Here is a 25,171-nt window from a genome sequence, read left to right on the forward strand (position 1 = left end):
ATTCTATTTAACAAGTTTAGGTATGGTAAGGTTCCTTGGGTATAAAATAGGGTAATGTGATATGGAATATGACGAGAGAATTCTATATAATTTTGTTACCTCACAAACCAAATGAGTTAAAAGCTACGCATGCTTAATAACGCACGCATTAAACACAGACAATGAGGTGTGAAATAATTTTAAATCATAATAATTTTGAAACTTTATTTAATTGAATTCACAATTGATTCTTTAATTATAAATTATTAGCAGAGAGTGAGAAATTTTATTAATTTTAAGATCAATCATTTACATAAAGTAAGTTTACATCTAGTAAGGACAATGTAAACGCATGAAAAACGATCCGGGAATAATATGAAACAGAATGAGAAGAAAATCCATTCTTGTTAATGAACTTTCCGGGAAAGTCGAGCCCCATTATAAGCTGTTTATTTCGTTACGTTTAAAAATGGACATTATACGCTCTTGAATCAATCCAATAAAAATCACTAGACGCGAATGCGCGCGCGTTTCTATATTCGAAAACACATGTACCCACGTTACCTACTACGTACTGGTGATTCTGTGTTTGACAGTACGCGCGCGGTATTTTGCGGGCTATCATCGAATTTAGCCGACGTTAACCGATGTTTAACGAAGCCCGTGAGTGAGTTCCGTGTGTGTTGCGTGGTACGTTCGTTGGTGTTCAGTTGGTGCGCCTCGACTGGGCAAAATCGCGTAAAATGGAAACAGAATTTCGTTGTGAGGTTGAGGTTGGCCGTTGAAAAAAGTGAACATGGGAAGGTCCAAGTTTCCCGGAAAGCCGCCGAAGACGGTCACCAGGAAACGGATTAAAGTTCTCGGCCAGCCCGAGACAGCCCAAACCGATTCGGTAACCGTCGCCGAGAACATCTACTACGGACTTTCCCTGTTCAACGAAACATTTGGTGACAACGAGAAGGTAAATTCGTAGTTTACTCTCGCTGGGTATGCTCGGCGTACGCTGCGTAATCTGAGTCATCGTATAAACAATCCGTTTTCGAGCTGAGTACGATTGTATTCGTTTTATAAGCGTCGCTAGGATGCATACAATACTGTATCGGTAGTCAGAAGGGCCAAAAGATTTGGCTATAGAACGAAAGTTAACCTCTTCAATGGAAATCGCAGTCGGAATGGCAGATGTGTACAATATAATACGCATTGACGTACCACTGTAATTGATATCGTTCACTACAATGAAATTACTTTATTTACATCCTGCTATTATTTTGTAAACAGATTTTATTTACATCATTTCTTCCCTTCTCGTTATCCGAAATAATATGTAAACTTTGTGATGTATATCTTATTACGATATACCTCTAAATTGTTGTATACCTTTTACTGCAGTGAAATCATATACTAAAATAGGTTTGCTATGAAAAGTGAAATATTGTAACTAGCGAGTCAATGTTATCAAAACAAACAAGAATAATAAGTATAAAATAATTTGTTGTTACTAACATTTGATATTTTCTCTGCTCTCCATAGGAACATCCACCATTCCATGGTTTTAGCACTAAAGAGGCTAATCTTTCAGTGTCATATATAAAAACTCAACAACATGACACAGAGAATACAACCGTTAAATCACCACCTGATGCTGCTACTAATCCCATACCGCAACAAGCTGAACAAAACATCACAGATACTAAAAGTTCTCCATCGAACACTGAAAATAATACAGAAAATTTATGTGATAAAAATAGCAAGCCGGCAGAGAAGGATATTAAAAAGGATGTGACGGTCGTAAATTCCAAACATACTGTCAAATTTCCCAGACCCAAGAGTCGTAAAAATGGTAAAAACTTGAAATTCTCCAACTTCATAAAAACACCTATATTAAAATCGGTAAACAATATCTTGGATCAACGTACAAGACAGCTGCATAATAGTACCGCGAAGAGACTTCTGCAGAGGGCAAAATCTAACAGTAACAATGTGCGTAATATGACGGCACAATGCGTAGATAAATCGAATGCTGTAAGGAAATTCATTTTACCAGTTCGAAGTGCTCATTCGTCGAGGGTTATTAAACCTAATAAAAGATTTATCGAAGAATTGGAAGAGATCTCTGGAGCGGAGCATAGTGAGAATGAAGTTGGCACGCATGTGAAAAAAGCTAAATTTGCATTAAACAAACTTTGTAATCAGGAAACGAAATTGAAAGATGGGAATATTGGTAGACCGTGTACAAAACCGAAAGACGCAGAGGGCAAGAGCAAGGCCAAAAAGGTGGCTCAGAATGGAAATTCTAACGGCCAAACTGTGATGCAATCTGTGAAGAATCCTGAAAAATTATCATCTGCACAAGACGCACAAGTAACGAAAACTACTAATGCGGAAATTAAAAGGACTAATTTATCGAATAAGAACAAAATAGTGAAAAATTCACCTGACGAAGAAGCTATTAGCGTGCAAGACGGTACGCAAAATGTAATCAGGAAAAATCAAAATGGAAAATTGGCAGTTGCGAACTCTAAAAGCCAGAAACAAATTTCTGTTCCTATAAAAGTTCTTCCCGATTCTGATGTTCCAAGTTCAGAGTCTTCCAGGATTCAGACGAGGTCAGGAGCTCAGAGTGAAACCGCCGCTGATTTAGATGCCAGTCAAACAAATTCAGAAGATGCTACGAGAACGAAGAAAAATATTGGCATCAGAAATCACGATAACGTCGATAATGGGAGTAAAACTGCAGAGGGAAATTCGGATAACTTTGACACGGAAAGTACATCGTCAGAAAGTGGAAGTGAACACAGTAACCACACTGAAGATGAACAATCCGAGTGGACTGGGATGAAGTTAAGCGGCGGGAAAGTTATCTTAAGGAAAGCGAGATTAAAATTAGATAATAAATGTGTTGGTGGAACTGAAGGACCTTTCTCAACAACAAATGGCAATGGTATTACAGGCGGAAATACTAATTTAGGTACATATTATCATCATTCTATCTTGTTACAATTCTACTAGAAATCTTTTCCAAAAAATAATATTTCATAAAGATATCTAAAACAGCGTTTTGGATTTTCGATAACTTTAAGTGAGATTATATTAAACAAAATAATTTGAATTTTTATAATGCCGTAGGTTTGACAGGTACTATTAAATGTGGTGTTTGCGGTGCTGTACGGTTTTATCGGTTCGTGAAACAAGCTCGAAAATTCGGTATTCACAGTTGCGAGTCTTGTCGGAAGTTTATCAGTAAAATGATTAAACGACAGGCTTGTGCAAAGTCAACGAACAGCACGCTTCCAGCCCTCCAATGCCACAAGGGCGATGGCTTGTGCTTGGTACCGCCTGTTGTAAGAAGTCAACAATGGAATCTCATGAGATGTGTTTACAAAGCTAGGTGTCCGGCTTGTTGGCTAAAGATGTGTTTGAAGTGCTACAACATTCCATCTTCGCTACGAACAGGCTTGAACGCATTGCTGCCACCAATGATGAGAGATCCCTTAAGTATCCCGCTGACATTGACTCACGAGGATAATGATAATCAAGGACAGAAATTGATATCTTCTAAGTTAGGTTGGCCAGCAGAAGACAATTCAGAGAAGAACTTGTTCAAATCAGCCATGAGTTGGAGGAGCATAGAAATAGGTCAGAAAGCTAGCTATCAAGGAACTGGTGGTTTCCTGTATACAAAGTTAGATAAGCGTAAGTTATTGATTTTGCTGTGTTAGATGCGCACCTGATGCGATAGATTTGTATGTTTATAAGTAGCTTTTTTTTAACTAACTTTAAACGTTTGCTTTATATTTTACAGTTGATTCATCATTGAATATATCACCTAATAAAAAGAGAAGAAAGAATAACAGGATAAAAGTGAGGAAGAAATTAAAGAATCCGATGTTCTCCTCGCCGTCTTTGGCCCAATGCCCACAACCTCTGAGGCAGAGACTCGATTTAAAGGGACCAAGAGTTAAACACGTTTGTCGAAGTGCGAGCGTAGCTCTTGGTCAGCCGATCGCCACTTTTCCCATGGTTGATGGGAAAGTAGACACCGAAAGCAATAAGCACATTCCGAAAACTTCGAAGGAAACGGATAAAAATGAGAAAAAGGACGAAATGAGAGAAAAAGAAACCCAAAAACAGAACGACGAAAATACTGTAAATTATAATGCTATTAACGTGTCGCAGCAATCGTATCCAAAAAGAGGAAAAGCGCAACAAACCGTATCAACGTCAAATTTTCAAGTGGTAAGCAAACATAAATCACTACTGTTCAAGAATATTAAATGTAAAAACAAGTCAGCTCCATTTATAGTCAAAATCTATATTTCGATACATGCTATTTGTAAAGATGATTGATTATGTGTTTTAGGTACCTAAAACAAACAATGAAGTATTACATACGGTATCTATAGACTTTTGGGAACAATACGATCCTTCGGAAGTAGGACAAAAAGGTTTTGCACTTATTGGTTCGGAACTCTTTCATATTCCTGCTATTTGTTACCTTTGTGGAAGTGCGGGAAAGGAGCCAGTAAGTAACACACTATTCTTAGGGAAAAGTTTCCGACATAATACGAAGTTATGGAGCATAGAACTATTAAAGTGGATCGTTATTCTAAATGAATTATCCTTTATGTACAGTACCCTGTAAAATTGTACATTGTAACAAATCTTTCCAGCTCATCCACTGTCAGTGCTGTTGCGAACCGTATCATGCCTTTTGTTTGGAACCTAGTGAATGGAATGCTTGTGCTCAACCAAACTGGTGCTGTCCTCGATGTACGATATGCCAATCCTGTCATCTAAGATCTGGTCCGAAATTGTCTTGCATTCGTTGTCGTCAATCGTTTCACCACTCGTGCTTGTCGAAGTCCGGTGTCAGCGCGAGACTTTACAGTCCCGAGAGGCCGTACGTGTGTCAAAGTTGTGTAAAGTGCAAAAGCTGTGGTAGCGAAGGAGTCAATGTTCATGTAGGCAACTTACCATTATGCTCGATGTGTTTTAAATTACGTCAGCAAGGGAACTATTGTCCTCTGTGTCAAAGATGTTACAACGAAAATGATTTCGATACAAAGGTGGGCTATATACTAATTCTATTCACATGTCTGCATGTTGAATCATAGAGATTTAGACGTATATGGAGTCGCGAAGAAAGCATGTTCTTCTCACTTATATTAATTCTGTTTTCACATTTTATTTTTCAGATGATGGAATGTAGCGAATGTTCTTACTGGGTACACGCTCACTGCGAAGGACTTTCCGACGAGCGTTATCAAATCCTTAGTTATTTACCGGATACCATCGAGTTCACGTGCAGCCAATGCTCTTCAAATCCTAATTCTATTTGGAGAAACGCTATAGAAGCTGAACTTAAAGCTGGTTTTATAGGAGTTATAAAATCGTTAAGTAAAAATAAGAAGGCTTGTGCTGCGTTGAAATGGAGTCCAAGAAAGGAATGTTCGTGCAGGCCTCTTTCTAATGGAAGAAAATTGGATTTTTCGAATGAAAAATTCGATTCGAATGTAGTAAGCGGTAAAGAAGGTCTCAGTTTGGAAGACAGTGAAGAGAATAGTAACGAGAAAGTAAAAAGTATAGAATTTACATTGAACAATAATTCGAAATCCAATTCGATAAATAAGGTGGACGATGATCAGGCAAGCGATTCTTCTAATAGAAGAGGCTTAAGACGCCTTCGTCAAAAGTTTCATTTAAAAGAATGTTCGGTTCGCGTAAGGAATTGTGTGATAAAAGATACTCAAGACGGTGACAAGAAGGATTTAATAATTCAAGAAAATTCGAATAGTAATTCAAACGATATTGAATGCCATTGTTCGGATCAGCAAATTATCGTTAGGCCTTCGCTTACACTGATGTCGGCCAAACGGAAAGTGAACAATAACGAATACAAAACGTTGTCACAGTTTCATTGCGACCTGGAGCATATAATCAATCGTACCCGAAACAAGGAACTTACCGATGCTTACTACGAAATTCTACGGGAAGTATTTCCATGGTTCAGTCCAAAAAGTATTAAAAATGACAACGAGAAAAGCGGTACGTTAACACCCCCCAGGGAGGCTGATAAGGCTGATGGTTCAGTCACAAAGCTCGATGATTCGATTCTAGAAGTATGGAAGGAAGAAGTGATGAAAGCGCCGAAAGCGATCGCGGCTAAAACGGCAAATTTATATAACGTTTCTGTTGAGGACAGTAGATCATGTTGTTTGTGCAAAGGCTTGGGCGACGGTTTAGAAACGAAGGAAGGTCGGCTGCTGTATTGCGGGAAGAACGAGTGGGTACACTCGAATTGTGCTCTTTGGTCTAACGAAGTGTATGAAGAGATCGATGGTTCTTTACAAAATGTTCACAGCGCTATTTCAAGAGGTCGATTAATTCGTTGTTCGGAATGCGGGAAGAAGGGGGCGAGCGTTGGTTGTTGCGCGAAAAATTGTAACAGTACCTTCCACTATCCTTGTGCGAGAAACGTTGGGCTTGCCTTCAACGATGATAAAACAGTATTTTGTTCGTCGCATTTAAATAATTGTACGCATAAGACATTACAAAACGATAGCGAATTCAGTCTACGAAGACCGGTATATGTGGAATTGGATCGTAAGAAGAAAAAGTTTGCGGAACCGAATAAAGTGAAAGTTATGATAGGTTCGTTGACGATAGATTGCTTGGGCACCATAAGACCTGAATACTCCGATGCGATCGAAAAAATCATACCATGCGATTACAAATGTTCCCGGCTATACTGGTCCACGGTGAATCCATTCAAAATTGTTAAATATTATATCAGAACGTACATACAAGTGTACGCACCGGAAGTTTCTTCTGATTTGGAAAATAATATAACTATCGATCATTCAAAAGAACGAGAGAAAGAGGATGCATTAAATACGGTACAAACCGAATATTTAGCTGTGAAACAAACCTTAGACGCTTTGGTCGATGCAGTTTGCAACAAGGAAGTCGATGAAAACTTAGCAGAACAAAACAATACAGATCTTCTACCTCCAGAATTAACGGAAGCTATATTCGAAGAGTTACCCCACGACTTATTAGATGGTATATCAATGCAAGATATACTTTTGACATATGAAGATCTTTTAGCAATGGATCTGAAGAACGACGGATCATTTGCAACCGATTTATTCAAGGACGACATGCTGACGCCTGAAGTAGATGAGATTATAAAACCGCCCGAAAGTAAAATCTCGAAAGTCGATCCCGCTTCAGTGGAATTGGGATCGCACAACGATCTGTGGGTGCATTTGGAAACTAAAGCCTCCGTCCACGATTTAATGGATGATCTGTTCAGTTCGAAGAATCAAAAACATGGTGGTAGAGAACTGAAACGATCGAAATCAGAGGTGATGTCCAACAGTCCGCTAATTGTTGGCGGACAGAGGCACCATCAACGGTCATGCAGTTTAACTTGGAGCTGTAAATTGGACGGTACCTACGGGCCCGCCATTAAGAGAAGAAAATTATCCCGAAACGCGACCATGACAAAATCAAACGAAAGTAACGTAATGGTATTGGACTCGCAGAATGAACGGCCGCCTACGTTGCACGAGTTGAGGATTCCGGATGGCATCATGGTCACCGTGGGCAGAACGAACACGCCAAATATTTTGTCGGATTCTATGCGAGAATTGAAGTACTGTATCGAAGATGCCAGTGGAGTTAATCGCCGAGTAATATCTACTGGTCGTGAAGAAGGAAAAGAACATAAACGACTCTTCTGGCACGCAAGGCAACAGCCGCGAATATTGCAGGTTGACGGAACCGTCGATCCAAGCAGCGCCAGTGAGTGCAGCTCACCCGAATACAACATCGAGGAGAAGACCGATGGGTTACGCGTGCCGGAACATTTATCGATTCCTCAGTTGGACGGTATCAATGACGAGTCCTCGTGCGATAGCGACGAGTTCGCTTTATTCGCTGAGAAGGATATCAATTCTTGTACAAAATCCAGTAACACATTGCGATCCAAACGAATCTATGGATTAATTAGATCACATATTACGAAGTCTAGTGATAAATTACAGAAAGCAAAAGAAAACGATTTTTCTGATCAACCGCATTTCAAAGAGAATAATTCAAAGATGAATTTAAAGATTCCCCAATTAGATGGAGCTGACGATATATCCAGTGATGACGAATGCATATCACCGCAACACGTTCAAAACGCAAGATCCGAGATTACTTCTCAATGCGAGACACCGTTGGATCACATAGATCATCCGGTAACGTGCAAACGTTGCCGTTGCACCTACAGAACGCAAGATAGCTATAATAGGCACGTATCGAATTGTGATATCATGATAACAAGCGACAGTGATTCGGAAACTATGGACAACAAATTGACATCGCCTGATTCTAGATTTTCTCCGAGCATCGGATCCGTATCCCCGCAATTTATAACGCTATCTCCATCTGAAGGTCATACTCTGTCCTCCGACTATCCTGATATTCAAGCCACTTCGCCCTTGGAAGCTACTGTACCGTCGCCTCATCCAGCCATACAAATTGAACCCATCGCTCAAGCAATTATTACACCACAAATTCATACACACGCTACCGTGGAAACTGTTCATCAAACGGTACTGACATCAAACGACATGATCGTTCAGACACAATATACCAGAACAACGACCACCTTACCAAATACCACGGTATTACCCCAAGAAAGTAGTGTCCAAATAACAGAAATTACAGACGCACCATCAGTCGGCAGTGATTCTAGCAGATCACCAAACAGTGTTAGTACTCCTATGAATTCCCCGAACAGTGCGAGTCCTCGAACGATTCCGAGTCCGCAGGTGTCGCCTACATTTTCGTCTACCGGCGTGCAAACGGCGGCCAACGAGTCGGCTAACGTTCAAGTAATAAAATTAGCTAAAGCGAAATCACCGAGAGCATCGAAGTCTCGAACAAAAGGAATTAAAACGCAGATCGCAAAGAATACTATACAACCTCACAACGGGCACGCTAGGTTTCAGCCGGTGCAAAACAACGCTCCGGTTATACAGTTGCAGCAAGCTCAAAGACCGAGCGCGCCAACTGTGATATTGCAGCAAACGCCTCCAGGCATCATGTCGTACGTTGAAACATTGCAACAACAGTCTGGACAAAATCTGCAGTACGTAACAACGATCGGTGGACAGCATGAAGCCGCTTTTAAACCTCAATTCATAACGACCAATCACTTGGTTCCCGGTGCATACATACAAGCATCTTCCGACAACCTGTTGGCGTTGCAAAACGGAGGTATATCGATATTGCCAGGCGTGCAAATTGCTCAGCCGCAGCCGACGGTTCTTGGAACGATTATACAACAGCAACCTAGTGCAATTCAGTGCGGAGTCATATCGTCTGAACAACTACTTTTAAGTTCGACGCCGACGCTAGAGATGTTCACAGATTCGACGGGCAGTATGTTTCTCTCGAATCAACCGATGTACTACGGTTTGGAGACTATCGTCAGCAATACGGTGATGTCTTCCAGTCAGTTCATGGCTGGCGCGGTGCCGCAAGTGTTAGCGAGCAGTTACCAGACGACGACACAAGTTTTTCAAGCTTCGAAACTCATGGAGCCTCTCGTCGATGTTCAAGCCGTTCCGGGTGTACCCACTGTGGCAGCAGTGCAATCTGTTCAGAGCGTACCCGGTGGAGTGCCTGGCGTGCCTAATGTACCAAACGTTGCCAACGTATCCAACATGTCCAACGTGACCAATATAGCCAGCATACCCAACGTACCTAGCGTCACCAATGTACCTAATGCTCCAGGTGTACCTGCTATACCAACTATACCCACTGTATCCTCCGCATGCAGTGTATCTAATATATCCAATATACCGAGCATAACGAATATACCCAACGTGTCCAGTGTACACACAGTACCAAGCTTACCTAGTATGCCTAGCGTACCCAGCATACCTACGATATCTACTACATCCAATGTACCTAGTGTATCCAATTTACCCAGCGCATCCAGTGTACCTAACATACCCAGCGTATCTGATGTACAGAACATACTCACTGCTCCCGTCATACCTAATTTACCTATCGGTCCCAGTATACCTAACGTATCTAATATATCCAATATGCCTAATACACCCGCTTTACCTAATACTTCTAATATAAGCAACATACCAGCTGTGTCCGCTGTTCAAAACGTATCCAACGTTCCCACCTTGCCGCCCAGTATGGGGAACGTGTCCAGTATATCTACAGTACCCAGTGGTTACGTGGTCATGAATCAGCCAAAGCCAACAGCGCAATCGGAGCCCATAGTAACGCCGTCGCAGATTAATATACCTGCGATACCTGAACGAAACTTTGCCTCCGCTACATGCAATGCTATGTTGCCCGTATCATGTCAAAGCTTTACGGAACCGGTGACACCGATACAACTACCGGACGCTTGCCCGTCTGAACCTCAAGTAGCACCGATCGCGGCGTCGTCTCCGAAATTGTCGCAGAATTCAATACCAACGATACCGAGAGTGGCCGTACGACCGAGTCCAGCCGCGAACTCTGTTACGCAACCGAATAGTGGACCGTGGAAGATTACAGAATCGTTATTCGGTTCGGAACAGATGATGAGCAACGGTATACGACCATATTTTGACTCGAAACACGTGTCGCAAAATACCAGTATGATAAAGTCTAGCATATCATCGAAGATACCCCCATTACCTAATCACTGTATAACACAGAGGGATATAATTGTAAATAAGTTGAATCATGATGTAAATAATGTGCATAATAATTTTAGTAGTGTATCAAATTCAAACAATATTAATGTAAGTACGAGTAATAATCCAGTTATCGCTAACTCGAGCGTACAAAATAAGATTACTATGTCTACGAGCAATGTTCCGACGAGTCGGCCGATGAACAGAGTGCTACCCATGCAGGCTGTTACTCCGAAACAAGACACAACCAAGACGATACAGAAAACAGAAATGATTATTGAGGAACCAACGAAACCAGAAATCAAACCAGCAGAACCGGAACAGAAGCTCGCGGAAGCGAAGAAGCAAATCGTTGAGGCTGTGGTGCCGACAGTCAAGAAACCCGAAACAACTATAAACAACATAAACGAAACGCTGAAGCTGAACACCGAGACGATCGAGAAGGTGAAAGAGAATCTGAAATTAGAGCTGGACAGAGAGAAACTGCAGAATGCGTCGCTGAAAATAGTTTTACAAAAGCAACTGCAGGATGGTTCTTACAAAATCACACACAACATGAAAGCAGTAACGCAGAATAAAAAGTCGCCGCAGGTAACGTCCGTTGAGATACTCCCATCGAAACAGGTGCCACAGATAACTTCCTTGCAATTGTTGCCGATAAAAACGTTTACGTTGAAAACGAACAAGATCGAGGAGAAGGTGAAACCTATTGAGAACAACAAGTTCAACTTGTTGAAAACTAAAACTCCGCCGGTGGCTGTTAAAAAGCCTAGAGTAATCAGCAAGTCGATTAAATCTGTACAACCGCCTCCACCGACTACGCTAACCCAGAAGAACGCCTCGAAGGGACCTACACTGATGTACGAAATTAGGTCGCAGGATGGATTCACTCATACCGCTTCCTCGATGGCCGAAGTATGGGAGACCGTGTTCCAGGCAGTACAAAATGCTCGGAAGGCCCATAATTTGCCTCCATTGCCGCATAATCCACTTATCGAAAATTTGGGTCTGGAGAACAACGCCACGGTCTACTTGGTCGAGCAGTTACCGAAAGTGAACCGGTGTACCAAGTACAAACCGAGGTTTCATAACTTGACGCCGCCTAAGCCGGGTGAGACCGAAAACGATCTGCTGAAAGCGTGCGATAACGGAGCTGCTCGCGCAGAGCCATTCAAGGGAAGAAAAGTTCACGACATGTTCAGTTGGCTCGCCTCGAGACACAGACAGCAACCAAAAATGATCTCAATATCGGAAGCTGAAGCCAGGTAGATATCGATGTGCCATGAAAATGTTAACATCGACCCACTTTAACATTCTGTACGTTTTCGATATTTTGTAATTTGTTACAAAGTAATATTTTGTTCATCATTACAGACGAGTTACGAGCACAAATTTACCAATGGCGATGCGCTTCAGAATATTGAAAGAAACATCGAAGGAATCAGTTGGAGTGTATCATTCTCACATACATGGTCGAGGTTTATTTTGTCTGAGAGATATCGAAGCTGGAGAGATGGTTATCGAATACGCAGGCGAGGTGTGTAAAGCAACAATAAAATATTGTTATTTATTAAACTTCCTTCGATCTAATGATTCACATTGATGTTCGTCACACGAAAGTTCGTCTATCAATGTATTGTAAACAATAGTCTTTAACAACTTATTAATGTATATTTACAGGTGATTCGAGCCTCCTTAACTGACAAACGAGAGAAATATTATGATAGTAAAAACATAGGATGTTACATGTTTAAAATCGATGATCATTTTGTCGTTGATGCTACGATGAAAGGAAACGCAGCTAGATTTATCAATCACTCGTGCGAGGTATTTATTACCGATCATGCATATTTTTTTTATTAAATGCATTTATTTGTAAATGTGTTTCGTACATTTTGTAAATTACATTTCAGCCGAACTGTTACTCGCGAGTGGTGGACATCCTAGGTAAGAAACACATTTTAATTTTTGCTCTCCGTCGCATCATACAAGGGGAAGAGTTGACATACGACTACAAATTTCCCTTCGAGGATATTAAGATTCCGTGTACCTGCGGATCACGCAGATGCCGCAAATACCTCAATTGAGATTGCATACAAATATGGTGAGCGGCCGGCCGGCACAGCGAAGAAAAGATAAAGAAAGAAATGATAACGTGCTATAATTATGCGCGCTTCGGTATAGAATTCATTTTATTGAACGTTATTCATTTTAATCATCAAACTATTTTCAGAGATCGCAGCTTTTTATTATTATATAAAGGAATAATAGACTATACACATTTTAAAATATTAGAAGGCCAGATTATACATACATAGATATCGTGAAACATCGCGTTATGACAATGTTACTTTAAACGACTACACTTCGTAGTTGATTTAACCCTTGACGGTCATCCGGGATGACGGTAACACTAATTAATTTTAATTTCAATTTTAAATACGCGTTGTATTTTAAGTAGCACTTAAACTTTGTTCTGTTTTTTTTTTAATCATTTTTAATACTGGCTTAAAATTTGATGGCATGATTAAATGGAGTTTTTTTAAAGCGTTTAATTTATGTCCAGTAAAATTTCTCAATCAAAAGAATGATCTTTAACGGAATATCGACTGGGGACACAATATCACGTGACAGTCATGAAATCTTTGCGATGTGGGACCGTTGAGGGTTAAGAAGGGGGTATATTTATAGCAATAAATGATTGAATATGTCCTGCTTTCGTACCCAGTAAGGTCTCGCGTGCTTCGTATCGCGTCAAGACTCATGAAAGTGTTACTTTATCCACACGCCTGTGCTTTCGTGCACGTCTTCTAGAATTCTACTTACTTTATTATCTACTATCGAGGCTTAAGTGTACAAGTTATCGTCACTTTACACTAAATCTGAAGTGCTTTTAGCTTATACTTATATATATATATATATACACACACACATATATATATAATATAATATAAATATGTATGTAAATTTCCTCTTTACATATACTTTTATTATCTTGAGGTCGTACGTGATCGAACCAAGCCGAGACGTACGATGTTGCACAAAATACATTAACACAAAAATGAGACAAGTACTTAAAGGAAAGCTGAACTAATACGCAGTTCTATGACTTACTTTCCTTTACACGTACTATATGTATACTCGAGCGTAATAACGATGCATTACTACGCTATGAATATCGAGACGAACTAATAATTAATTATAAAGGGCATACTACTTTTATTGTGAATTTAAATTTTACATGTAACGATATATATGGTTGAATATTTTTAAACGAAAGTTTTATGTGAATCTATATAAAATTTAGTGTACAGTGTACGACTAACTTCGTGACATTTCATGTCTGATGTAGGGCTAGATTTCAAGCGTTCTTGTAAAATATGTAATTGTTAGAATTAGACATTGTCTTCACGTAAGTACAGCTACCACTTTAAAGTTAAGTAATATACATGTATACATGTTAGGGAGAAAAGAATGCGAGCGCGAGAAAGAGTGTGAGAGAGATAGGGAAAGAGTGACAGGAGGGAAAGAAAGACAGAGACAAGAAGGAACAGTTTCCTAGCGTGGGATGCTGTTTGAAGGAGTACCTACTTTGGCAGACATTGATGACGTTTTAGATGACGAAAAGGAAATAAAGAAAATAGGGAAACGAAGGCTTTGCTTCCTTGAAGGAATCGAGAAGTCTGCTCGTTCGTTTCATACGAAGATTTATGTACGCGCAATATTATTTTGATACGTTTTTATAGATATTTAAACGATGCACCCATATGTTTGTGCTTCCGCCTTGCCAATATTGTAATATTAATCTCCTTTTATTTTTATGTTTAACGATCGTAATTCGCTGAAGGACGCGAATCATTTTTTTTTTATTTCATAGAAACTACGAAACCGCTGATCCATCATTGCTTATGCGTGATTTTCTGTTATCAGATTTTTTAACTACATTCTAAAGAGGCAACTGTGAAAAGAAATAATTCGATCATTGTTTCGAGTAAAACTTTTCTAGAAATGGCTTCTAGAAAATGTTTGTGATATATTTTCCCACACTGGGAAAAAATTACGAATGTTCTTTATAGAAATATATTTGAAATTTCTTATGGATATACGTGTGAAAATTACGTATTCCGTAAGAAACACCTTTCTGTGAAATGCAGTTTTGCCTTACCTTTAATGTACCTACGCTTGGAACCCGGTGATAGAGTTAGGTGTACCGCCCGATATCTTGGATTCGAACTTGGGAAAAAAGAAAAGGAAACCGTAATAGCATCTATGAATTCATTAAGCTACGACGAAGGTGTTTTAGTGCGATTAATCAATTTCTGCCGGAGGTGGTTGCCCCTTAAAATTTGGTGCTCCGTGGACACCGTTAAGTGCACTTTATACGAAAAATGGCCTAGAGTAAGAGAAATATAAGTAGGCGGCAGCGGAAGAGAGTCTGATAATAAAAAAAGAAATAAGAAACGTATGTTATACAAGGAATATTGAATCGCGAATTATTTAAAGAAGTAATATAAAGATGTGGATGATGGCAGGAATATTATTTGTGCACGCGAGTAATCATCGATCGTGCAAAACATTTTAATCGGCCTGGTTTGGTACAAAATGCGTATGCTGATTTGTAAAAAGTTATAAAACGAGGAGAGAAAAAAATGTGTAAACTTGTTCTGGTCACGAGAAATTGCCATTTTTTAGGAATCTTTTTTTCTCTTTTTTCTTATTATTACCAATAATTAATAACAATTATTGAGAAAATAATTATTGTTAATATAAATGATAATTAATTTTAATATGTAAAAAAATGGTAATAACGACGTAAGAAAGGTAATTTACTTGAAGATATAATAGCAATGTTAGATATTTTATTGATATTTATTATACTTATGGATGACGGTTTTAGGATTAACAAGAGATGTACTAATTGAATTAAAACATGATTTTAGAGAACATGGTGCACACGATGGTCTAATGTTGTTGAAAAGATACGAATCTGTCAGCTTTTTTTACGGTTCGGAAAAAAAAGAAAGGATCCTTTTCTCTTGCCGAAGAGAACAAAGTAAACATGCGTTCTCGTAAACGCGTTACACGACATCACCGTAGAACAGTGTGGAATTATAAAATATACGCGACGTGTTTTCGGTATATTTTATATTCCTATCGCGGATCGTAATATGTATGGTGATCGTAACTGTAATAATAACGAGTACATATGTATATATACATATAATACGTATGTGTATGTATATATATATTTACACGTGCCGGTAGACAAATTAAGAACACTGTTTTTTAATTATTTTTTTATTTATGAAATCCATATAAAAATATCCTACACTCCGAAGGTGGGGATGAAAGCAAAAAACAAAATGTAGTTTTAGTAACCCTTGTGACAGGATACCTATAAAGAAAAATCGTGTAATGTAACCCGACTACTCTAACTTCTCAAAGAGTTTAAACGAGCGTTCTTTTCATTCTGGAAACATACTCTCTGTATCTTTTAACGGATTTCTTATGAAATCTCATCGGAGAAGCTCTTTAGTATTACGCAATCAGCCTTCATTATTACTGTTAATTAATATTATCAATTAATTATTATAATCTACACAAGAAGAGATAGCATAATACACCGTTACTCATATTGCGCACCGTTTGTTTAACTACACAAACACACACACACACATACACATACACACACACCTGTCAGCACCTTTGAAAAGTGATTCGTGTGAAAGAAGAAAGCAAAAAGTTTTGTCGTTAGAGAGGAAAAAACAGGTCTATATTATACATATGTAAGTATATACATGTATAACCACGAAACTCGACATGTATGTGCATTCTTTTACCTGGAGACAAATTCGCCCTAGGTAATAGATGTGTTGGACATTTGCTGGTTTCTGGTGTGATAATGAAACGAGTGGTTAAGTTACTCACTGAACTGTGTACGTCCGTTAATTACGTTTTTATGACGATTACAGAACATCGCAGCGTTGTATTCTCTTGCAAATCGAAAATTTCACCTCTTCGAGTCATTGGGTTCTTCATTTTTTTAATAGAAAGTGATAAGAAATTTAAAGGGAAAAGATTAAAATGTGAAACGCTTTTTAAATCATCATGTATAAACAAAAAAAAAAATAGTATTATTCTAATGTGTAAACGAAACATAGAATTTTGAATATTGTACTTGTTTAAAAGGAGAAAGAAAGACGATGAAACAAAAGAAAGATAAATAATAATTACTATTGTGAAATTAAGAAAGAAAAGGGAACGAAAGGAAAATTAAAAAAATTGTCTGTGATTATCAGTCATAATAATCTTTAGGTCGACATATTTTTTAGAGAATATTTTTTAGCAAATTACAAAATTTATGATATATCCCTATTATTGATATGATATTGGATCAGACACGCTACGCATAATATTAAAATAATTAAAAAGAAAAGAATGGAAACTGTAAAAGTTGCAAACTGTTTAATAGAATTACGAATAGTTGAGATCGATGGCTGTTGTAAAATATTCAGTGTTTGGACAAATAATTATTAAAAAAAAAAACCTATTTATAACGACTAATATCGAGGTATCGATTATGATATATTATTGTATCGCATACTATAGTAGCGTTTTTAACTCTTTTGCGTTCGCATATTCATCAGAATAGATTATACATAGACGGAATTGGTCGTAGGGGCCCATATAAGACGAAATCACGATGAATGTAAAATTGAAACCGAAGAGATGCTGCGGAAAACTGAGATGGTGTTTATTACGCGCTATCGGCGTGCAAATTGTCGTTATAAAAATGCATCTACTTATTGTAGAAAACTTATGAAGTAATCGTAAAATATTTACATTAACCAGATGATATGCATACCACATAGAAACACGTAACTGCTTTCATCATACGATACATATTATACATGTACCTACTGCGTACAAGCATACATAATTACATGATATACACGCAGAAAGAGACGATACACTACACAACCGTACGCCCATGTTTTGTAATTAAATGTTTTTGTTAGTATTATATGAGAAATTAACAGAATAAAAACACAAATGGAAATATAAATCATGTTACGCTACATAAAAGTACCCTACTGCTTTTACATATTAATTGTAGTACGTACGACGTTGAATTCAAACGAAATAAAAGCCGTGGATATATACAACGGGTCACAATAAAAAATCGTCCACAGGCAGTATTTTTCTAATTTTCTCTGCAAAAATATGACATATGCATACAAATTATATTATGCACGTAACAGACTTTAATGATGCAATAAGTTGAAAATCCTGGAGGAAGATTACTCTTTTTAAAGACACTTCTATTTCTTGTGCGAAGAGTTAATATTTAGAACGTGGTTTGAATGATACAGAAAGCAAGTATCGTGAACGATTTTTGCTATGAATCATTGTAAATATTGAGATAAAAATAAGAACGGAACGCGATTACTGCTTGTACGTATGTATATCACATTAATATTAAATATTGTCAGCGCGCAATTAGTTTGCACGTAATACGACAATCTTATCTTCTCTTTGTTCGTTTTTATATAATTGAACAAGTACCATATTGTAATTCATGATACACCACTTGTTCACTGTAACAGTCGCATGCGTTAATAGGTTGGTACTTTTTTCACGTGTGAGGATCTTTTATTTCTTTTTTTACGCGCGTATTCGGTTGAACGCGCGTCGCTGACTCATGCACCTTTGCTCGGATGTTGTTTTCTGCGTAATTTGTATAAAACGTAAAATAAAAGAATTTCTTCGAAAGCGGAGTTCACATATGCGTGACGTTGCGTTTATTCGCTGAAACAATTCGAGTTTGTGCATCGCATATTTTGTCAGAAAGAATATCTATACACGAATATTGAAACTCGTAACATTAGCATTCGAGATCCATTTAAACATTTTCGAAGGAAAGATAAGTAGCACTGTACGAATGAAATTCGTTAATATGTAAGCAGTCGTCAGAACAAAGAGAAAAACAAAGTTTTTCAGTTTTTCGTAAAAAATGCAATATAAATTTTGAATAAGAAAACGTACAAGTTTCTGGCAGCAATAAATTGTCGTCTTCAAATGTCATAATTCTTGTCATAATCAATCGACGTTACACTAATAATATCGAGTATATCTCATTTGAGTAAAATACAATTACAGGATAAGATATGGCGGAAATCACAGAAACGACGAGTTCATACGTATACTCTAACGATAGGCATGCATTATTATCGCTATTTTCGCATTTGTTATTAAAGTAGTATGTAGTAGTAGTATGAAGTATCGAAATACACGATCATATTATTAAATGAACAAACAATTAGTAACAAAAAGTGACAAAGAATTAGACGATAGACGTAGATTTAATATAAATATGGTACCGTACCGCTTCACAAATCAAATTTTTTATTTCTCTCATATTTAGACGAAAAATTTCAACGCAGTGCTGGTATGACTTTTATCTAAGATACGAATCAAAAGTTCAATTAAGAATATATAACGTATTTTAATAACGTAATAGAATCCCTGACCAAATATAATTCAATTCATTTTATCAGTATAATAAAAATTGCTATCATAAGATGCGTCGATAGATTATTGACTTCATCAATGATTCATATTATTGACGAATGAACGCGAATGTATTCGTACAAGCGCAACAATCGGAGTTTATATGTAAGAGGCTGCTACCGTAGCAACATGATCGCTCACTCGAACATTTCCGTGGAACAGTGAATAACCTCCTCGTTCTCACGTACAGATACTTGAGAAGCATGGTTATCCTCCCCTCCCTCTCCTTTTACTTACAGCTTCAAGAAAGCCGGAGCGTAACGTGTACGCGCGGCGCGGACGTTCGCCGCTCTTGTTTCTCTGTCTTTGTTCTTCGAGTAACGTCAAAGTACTTACGCACGCTACCTTGTTGCCTCGTGTTCCCGGCAACAAGGGGAGAGTTCGGTGATTCCACTCACCTCCTCTTTTTCCTTCTTCGCCGCCACCATCGCCACCTTTCCCACCTCTTCAAAGATACTTTCGTCCATCTCTCTTCGTCCCAACAAGCGACGGAGGACGAGGTGTTAGTCACCTCAAGGACGTTCGCTGTAATTGGGATAGGTCGGATAGATACGTCAGAGAGGGGAGGAAGGAAGGAAGGAGTAAAAGGGAAAAGGACGAGGCTAGACTGAAGAGTGGGAGAAGCACGATGCGCGAGGAACGGAGAGGAACGCGATCGGGAGAGCGAGACAGAATACATCGCGACGGCGGATCGGAGGGTGGGAGCAGGCGGTGATGCGTGCGTTTCTGTAAATGGCGCCTGGCCGAGCGTCGCGCTTCACGATTCCCTCTTTCTCTTTCTTGTGGCAACCGTGATCGGGTTCTGCGCGTCGTAACCGTGGTGCATCAGTACTGGACCGGAGGTTAACCCGTGAAATACGCGAATAGGACCGCTGCGAGCGCGCACGGTTTTACCGATATCGTTCAGTTCTTTTTTCTTTCGGTACTCAACATCTGACGTGACCGTTTACGTTAGTCAATCAAGTGAGCTAAGGAGTAAATCGACGTCAGTGCCAGCCGAGGTTGCGATTTTCGCGTGCATACGACATGGAAGAAGGTGCGTTGGTGATATGATAGTGGTTTCCAAACGAGGAGAGTTCGCGACGGTAACGCCGCCTGTACGACGATCGAGGATCGAGGAGTACATATATCGGTTGTTATCGCCTCCTGCTTCTCCCCGTCCGTCCTTCCCTGCCCCTTCTTCCTCTGCCCCTTACGTACTATCAACACGCATAGCCGCCTCTTCGCCTTTGTTCGGACGTCGCGCGAGCTCGTTGCCATGGACACGACAGAGGCAGCAGGTAAAGACTGATTCAGGGCCAGCACTGTTACTGTTAAGATACGGGAGTTAAAGAGAAAGATGTGGTTGAGAGAAAAGAAAGAATGCTCATCGTGGCGCGCCGTCCTTGATTTCGTCATTCACGGTGAGAAGAGCAGGCGAAAAAAATACAAAGAGAGTGAAATTAGAAGTTGTGCGTTCACCAATCAGCGTAGGTGAAAATGCAATTAAGTATCGTTCCACTCGGCTGACGTGAAACCCGTGCGTCAACACGAAACTTCTCGCCGTAACGTGCATGTACATAGGTATTCGCGTAATATGCGTGAAGAATATGCGAAGTATCAGTAGTATACGCAGTGTGTGACCTGAAAATAGATACCAAAGATAGAACAACGAGGTAGAACGAGGTGGATGACCGTGGAGTCTTTTCAGCAGTCTATAAGTTATCTTATTTAGTTAATATCAATTTTCTTGACTCTTAAAGTTGCAGTCATTATCTAGAAAAGCCTGGTTAATTACAATTATTATAAAAAATTTCTACTATTAACGGTGTACGGTAGAATAAATAGAAAACTTGATAGTCAATGAATTGCTGTTGATTGTAAAGCGAGAGCGCTGTTCAGTAGTCTAGCATCAATGAAAAGACAGACAGATCTGTCGGTTCCGCGGATTTACAGATTATGTGTATCGCAGAAATCTATGGTGCAAATCGGATCGCACGAAGTCGTGGAAACCTGTTCCCCATCGCGAGTTATTTCGATCGCAAGCGATCCACGGTTTAATTTCTGCCTTTGAGTGCCGGGCCACACGCGCATGCGTTACGGCACGGCCGCTCTGCTATTCTCACCGAATAATTTACGGCACGTGAGCTCCACGGGATCGAACTCGTTCGTGATACGAGAAACGTTGTATACTTATGAATCGACACAGGGGTTTCTAATAAGAAATCATCCACTGCATTTTGCAGCTATGTCATACAAGTACAACCAAGAGCCAGTCCTTTTCCTTAATCTTTTTCATATAGACGCGCGTATCTTTAGTCTTTGTATAAGAGGAAATATTTTCAAAAAGAGGAAACAATGTATGGACATGCAACAGACACAAGACAACAGATACGATGTACATGCAATGAGAACATTTACTGGCTAGAAATCATTATACATTAACATTTCCAGTTAATTACTTTTTACAATTTGTTTCATTTTATACATTCTGGTATATTATTTAGAATGAATTACGAAGATAATGATAGTGAACGATTTCTACTGTATGCATTCATGTATGCTTATCTCGGCTTAATGCTTAGGCGCGAGGCAACGATACCTATGTACATACATGTACATGTATGTATTATGCATGTAAATGTATATAAGTGCAACGCGAACGAGCCGAACGATCGCCTCGTGAAAGTTAGATACGGTCATACGATTCGTCTGACAACGAATTCATTCGATACATCACGCGTCATCCCAGCAAGCACGTTTCTACAATGTATCGATTATGTCTAATCGGCAGACTATGTACACATGCATACATATAACTTAATTCCTTAGGATATTTTCGCAAATATTATATTCTTGCTACGGTCTCATTCTGATCATAATTTCTGCAACCTAACACGAAATCTTAAAGTTCATTCTCGTGATTCGTCTATTAATTGAAATCCAAGACTACAATTGACCTCCTCCGCAGGACTTAAAAATGTCTACATACTGATAGCAGATATTCACACGTACAAATCGTTTAAGAGTCGATACCTGAACTTTCCTAGTTAGTATCTTGTCGCAGTATCAGATCGAGTAATGTAACACGCTTAACCACGTAATGGCTTCGCCATACTTTTGCCGTCTTTTAAAGTTACCCAGTTTCACTTGGCACGCTTCATTCTGCGAGCGATAACGATTCCCAATGCGTTTGCAAAGCCTCCCAAGTCTAGCCGTGTTAATTAAAATGGTAGGTTTCGATTGGCCGTTCAACGGCGTCACGTTACATTACATTGCTCGCCCTTACATCTCGCTGCATATTGTTCGCCCTTATACGAAACATGATTTCGCAAAAGGAACTCATGTAATTGCATGAGGCGGTGTTTCTCGAGTAAACAAAAGAACTTTCGCCGACTAGGGTCACCGATGCAGTGCAAACGATGAACTAAACGACGCAGCTCGCGTGCACAGTCAGATTAATGATAGCAAAAAATAGGTTTGATATTCATACGGAGTCAGTTCTTCAATAAAACATTTCGTTAGAGCTGTTACGTATTATAATATTATATGTATGTACGCGCATTATGCGCGTAACTATTGTATTAAGTACTGCATAGTCTGAGATTGCACGCTGCTCTTTTCGTCGTCACATCGCCATTTTTTCCCTTAATCGGTAAATGAAATATGTACATACGTAGTACGCAGAATTTCTTCATACTTCCGTCTCTCCTATAAAGATGATAGAGCACGTTATGATTCATCGATGGAGTTCATTGTTATTCAGCGCGTTTTATCGTCCTTGATATGCTAATTCGTTTTTCTATAGACTTCATTTGCAAATTATTGGACATATCGATAAGATCAAAGGTATAAAGGATTACCTTTTGTCATTTATGAGGCACATTGCTTAATATACATGCACGTACAATGCAACTCACTATAATAATATCGAAGAACGAAAATTTCAAGATTTCGTAATAAAATCGTCAAATATTTATTTGATTGAAGATACGAAAATAGCTGTTTCATTGAATAATACCACGGATCTATGCTCGTCTTTGTCACCGTATTTCTGGTGTAAGCGAGCTCGGTGGTTGTTGCTATGTGCAGTTTCTTACTCTTCCCCGAGCACGAGGCTGCTTTTTATCCTTTTAATACCCCAATGTATATTTGCCTTGGCAGCTTTTTATTTCTCGTGACAATTAAATTCACGTTGGAGAGGGGAATCGAATCTCTAGTGCCGGTTTTGCGTTGAGATACGCGTTCTCGCCACGCGACTATTGAATTTTCCTATAAATAGCATTACTATAACGAAATGACGTTTATTAATACTATACAGTTTCCGTAGAGTGCAAAATGAACGAAATGGAAAATCAAGAAAAAGGAACGAACGGTGGGCAGTCGAGATAGTTTTCGATGCACGCCAATTGCCAAACGGCCGAAGAATTCGACTGCCCTTTCCACGTATGCTCTATTACCGGTGCCAATCAATGATACATTGGGCAAGCCGCCATCGGTTATGAAACGATTCCGAAATTTGGCTTGTAACGCTCGCAGCTCTGCTCCGAACAAAACTTCAGCCGCTCTTACGTGGCGGACTTCACTTCCGGCCGCATTACGTTTTATTACGATGGAAGCGAAACCGCATTAAAGGTGCGTTTAAGCCTAACGAGCGCCCATTCCTTCTTCTTTCTCTCGACAAGATTCGAACGTGAATATTCTTCGATGATTAATCAGGACAGTCGATTATCCCTAAATTGTTTGAACAATTTCGTTGAAAAAATATTTTTATCTACTGGTCGGTAAAAGTTTATTAAAAATTCCGACGTTACTTTTTGGTCAATCTCGTGTGATAAGCAACTACATGAACAATTCCGGTGAAACCGCAAACCTAAGATGACAGCTTTGGACTCGGCGATTTCGATTCGCCGTCAAATCTGTTGCTAACCGCGTTTACCGGTGCGCCGACGCTTCACGAGGGTCGCTGAGAAGCGCGTCGAGACGCCCGCACATACATACATACATACATACATACATACATACATACAACCGTACTCGTTCTCGTGCTCTTTGTGTGCACACAGTCTCTGTATCAAAAGATCGTAGAACGTATGTATGCCAGAATTAACGCACTTTTTTTGCATTTCGGTTTAAATGTAACGATAGGAACAGAAAGATGAAAAACGGGCAGTGTCTCTTCTGAAATGCTTATTGATTGGCGCCTCGGAAACCATCTTTGAATGTTGTATAAACTGTGTTTTACACAAATAACAAAAATTGATTCTCCACTTCATTCATAGCCATAGAAACAGAAGTACGAACTCGAACTATAATTTTGTTGGAGATATCTCTGCGTATCAGACTTTTATTTTAACCAGCTCGTGGCTGATTTATCGAACGTGTTCGTTTTATACTTTATTAATTACTCGGATACTTGCGGATAGTGATACCTATAGGTGACACAGCATTGAAATAGACGTCTGAATAGATCTATAGACATATGTCAGACGACGTACACGATCAATGCTTGGCACGTGGCAACACCGGACCGAAAACGTTGAATGAAATATTTTCAGGAGCGCGACAGCGCCTCGTCGTGTTGGTTTGCGCCAGATTAAAAAAATACGTAATGTGTTAAACTAAGAACTATTACAAACAATCGAAACAGATTATTGTAGAGTAAAAACTTTTTATAGTAAAATCGCATTGCGTAAGAATCGTGTTATCCCTTCGTTTATTAGTCGAAATCATGTTCATGAGAAATTTGAGTTGCTCGTGTTTTACAAAATTCTTGTAAGGGACGCGAGGGAATGCGATCCCGCAAAAATTTTGCCACTCTCACTGGCACGGTAAAGATAATTTGACAGAGTCATCTTAACGATATTAGTCCGTGTACTTGGTAATCAGTTGTACGCTACCAGACTGCCCGGCAGCACCACCTCGTTGTGCTATTATTACAC

The 25,171-nt window shown here is 39.2% G+C and overlaps 2 protein-coding genes across 4 annotated transcripts in view; both read left to right on the forward strand.

The window, feature by feature from the left end:
• The first annotated feature begins 536 nt into the window (after positions 1-536).
• On the forward strand, positions 537-17,745 carry trx (histone lysine N-methyltransferase trithorax). The gene is made up of 10 exons (XM_018025040.2): positions 537-940; positions 1,510-2,947; positions 3,106-3,672; positions 3,782-4,215; positions 4,340-4,501; positions 4,650-5,045; positions 5,175-11,944; positions 12,054-12,216; positions 12,360-12,506; positions 12,593-17,745. Exons 1-10 carry the CDS (start codon positions 776-778, stop codon positions 12,764-12,766), a joined length of 10,416 nt encoding a protein of 3,471 aa, XP_017880529.1. The 5' UTR covers positions 537-775; the 3' UTR covers positions 12,767-17,745.
• A 2,211-nt stretch (positions 17,746-19,956) lies between these two features.
• Positions 19,957-25,171, forward strand: part of cic (Putative transcription factor capicua) — a 41,343-nt gene continuing 36,128 nt past the window's right edge. For 2 of the 3 annotated variants that reach the window (XM_026813737.1, XM_026813743.1), the window contains exon 1: positions 19,957-20,286. The gene's annotated coding sequence lies outside the window, so the exon portion shown is untranslated. Of the gene's footprint in view, positions 20,287-20,343; positions 20,531-25,171 lie in introns of those variants that run through there. The other variant, XM_026813742.1, reaches the window with a different exon arrangement.

This window comes from Ceratina calcarata, unplaced genomic scaffold (genome assembly GCF_001652005.2).
Source record: "Ceratina calcarata isolate Rehan_Ccalc_2016 unplaced genomic scaffold, ASM165200v1 scaffold35.2, whole genome shotgun sequence".
Lineage (NCBI taxonomy): Eukaryota > Metazoa > Arthropoda > Insecta > Hymenoptera > Apidae > Ceratina > Ceratina calcarata.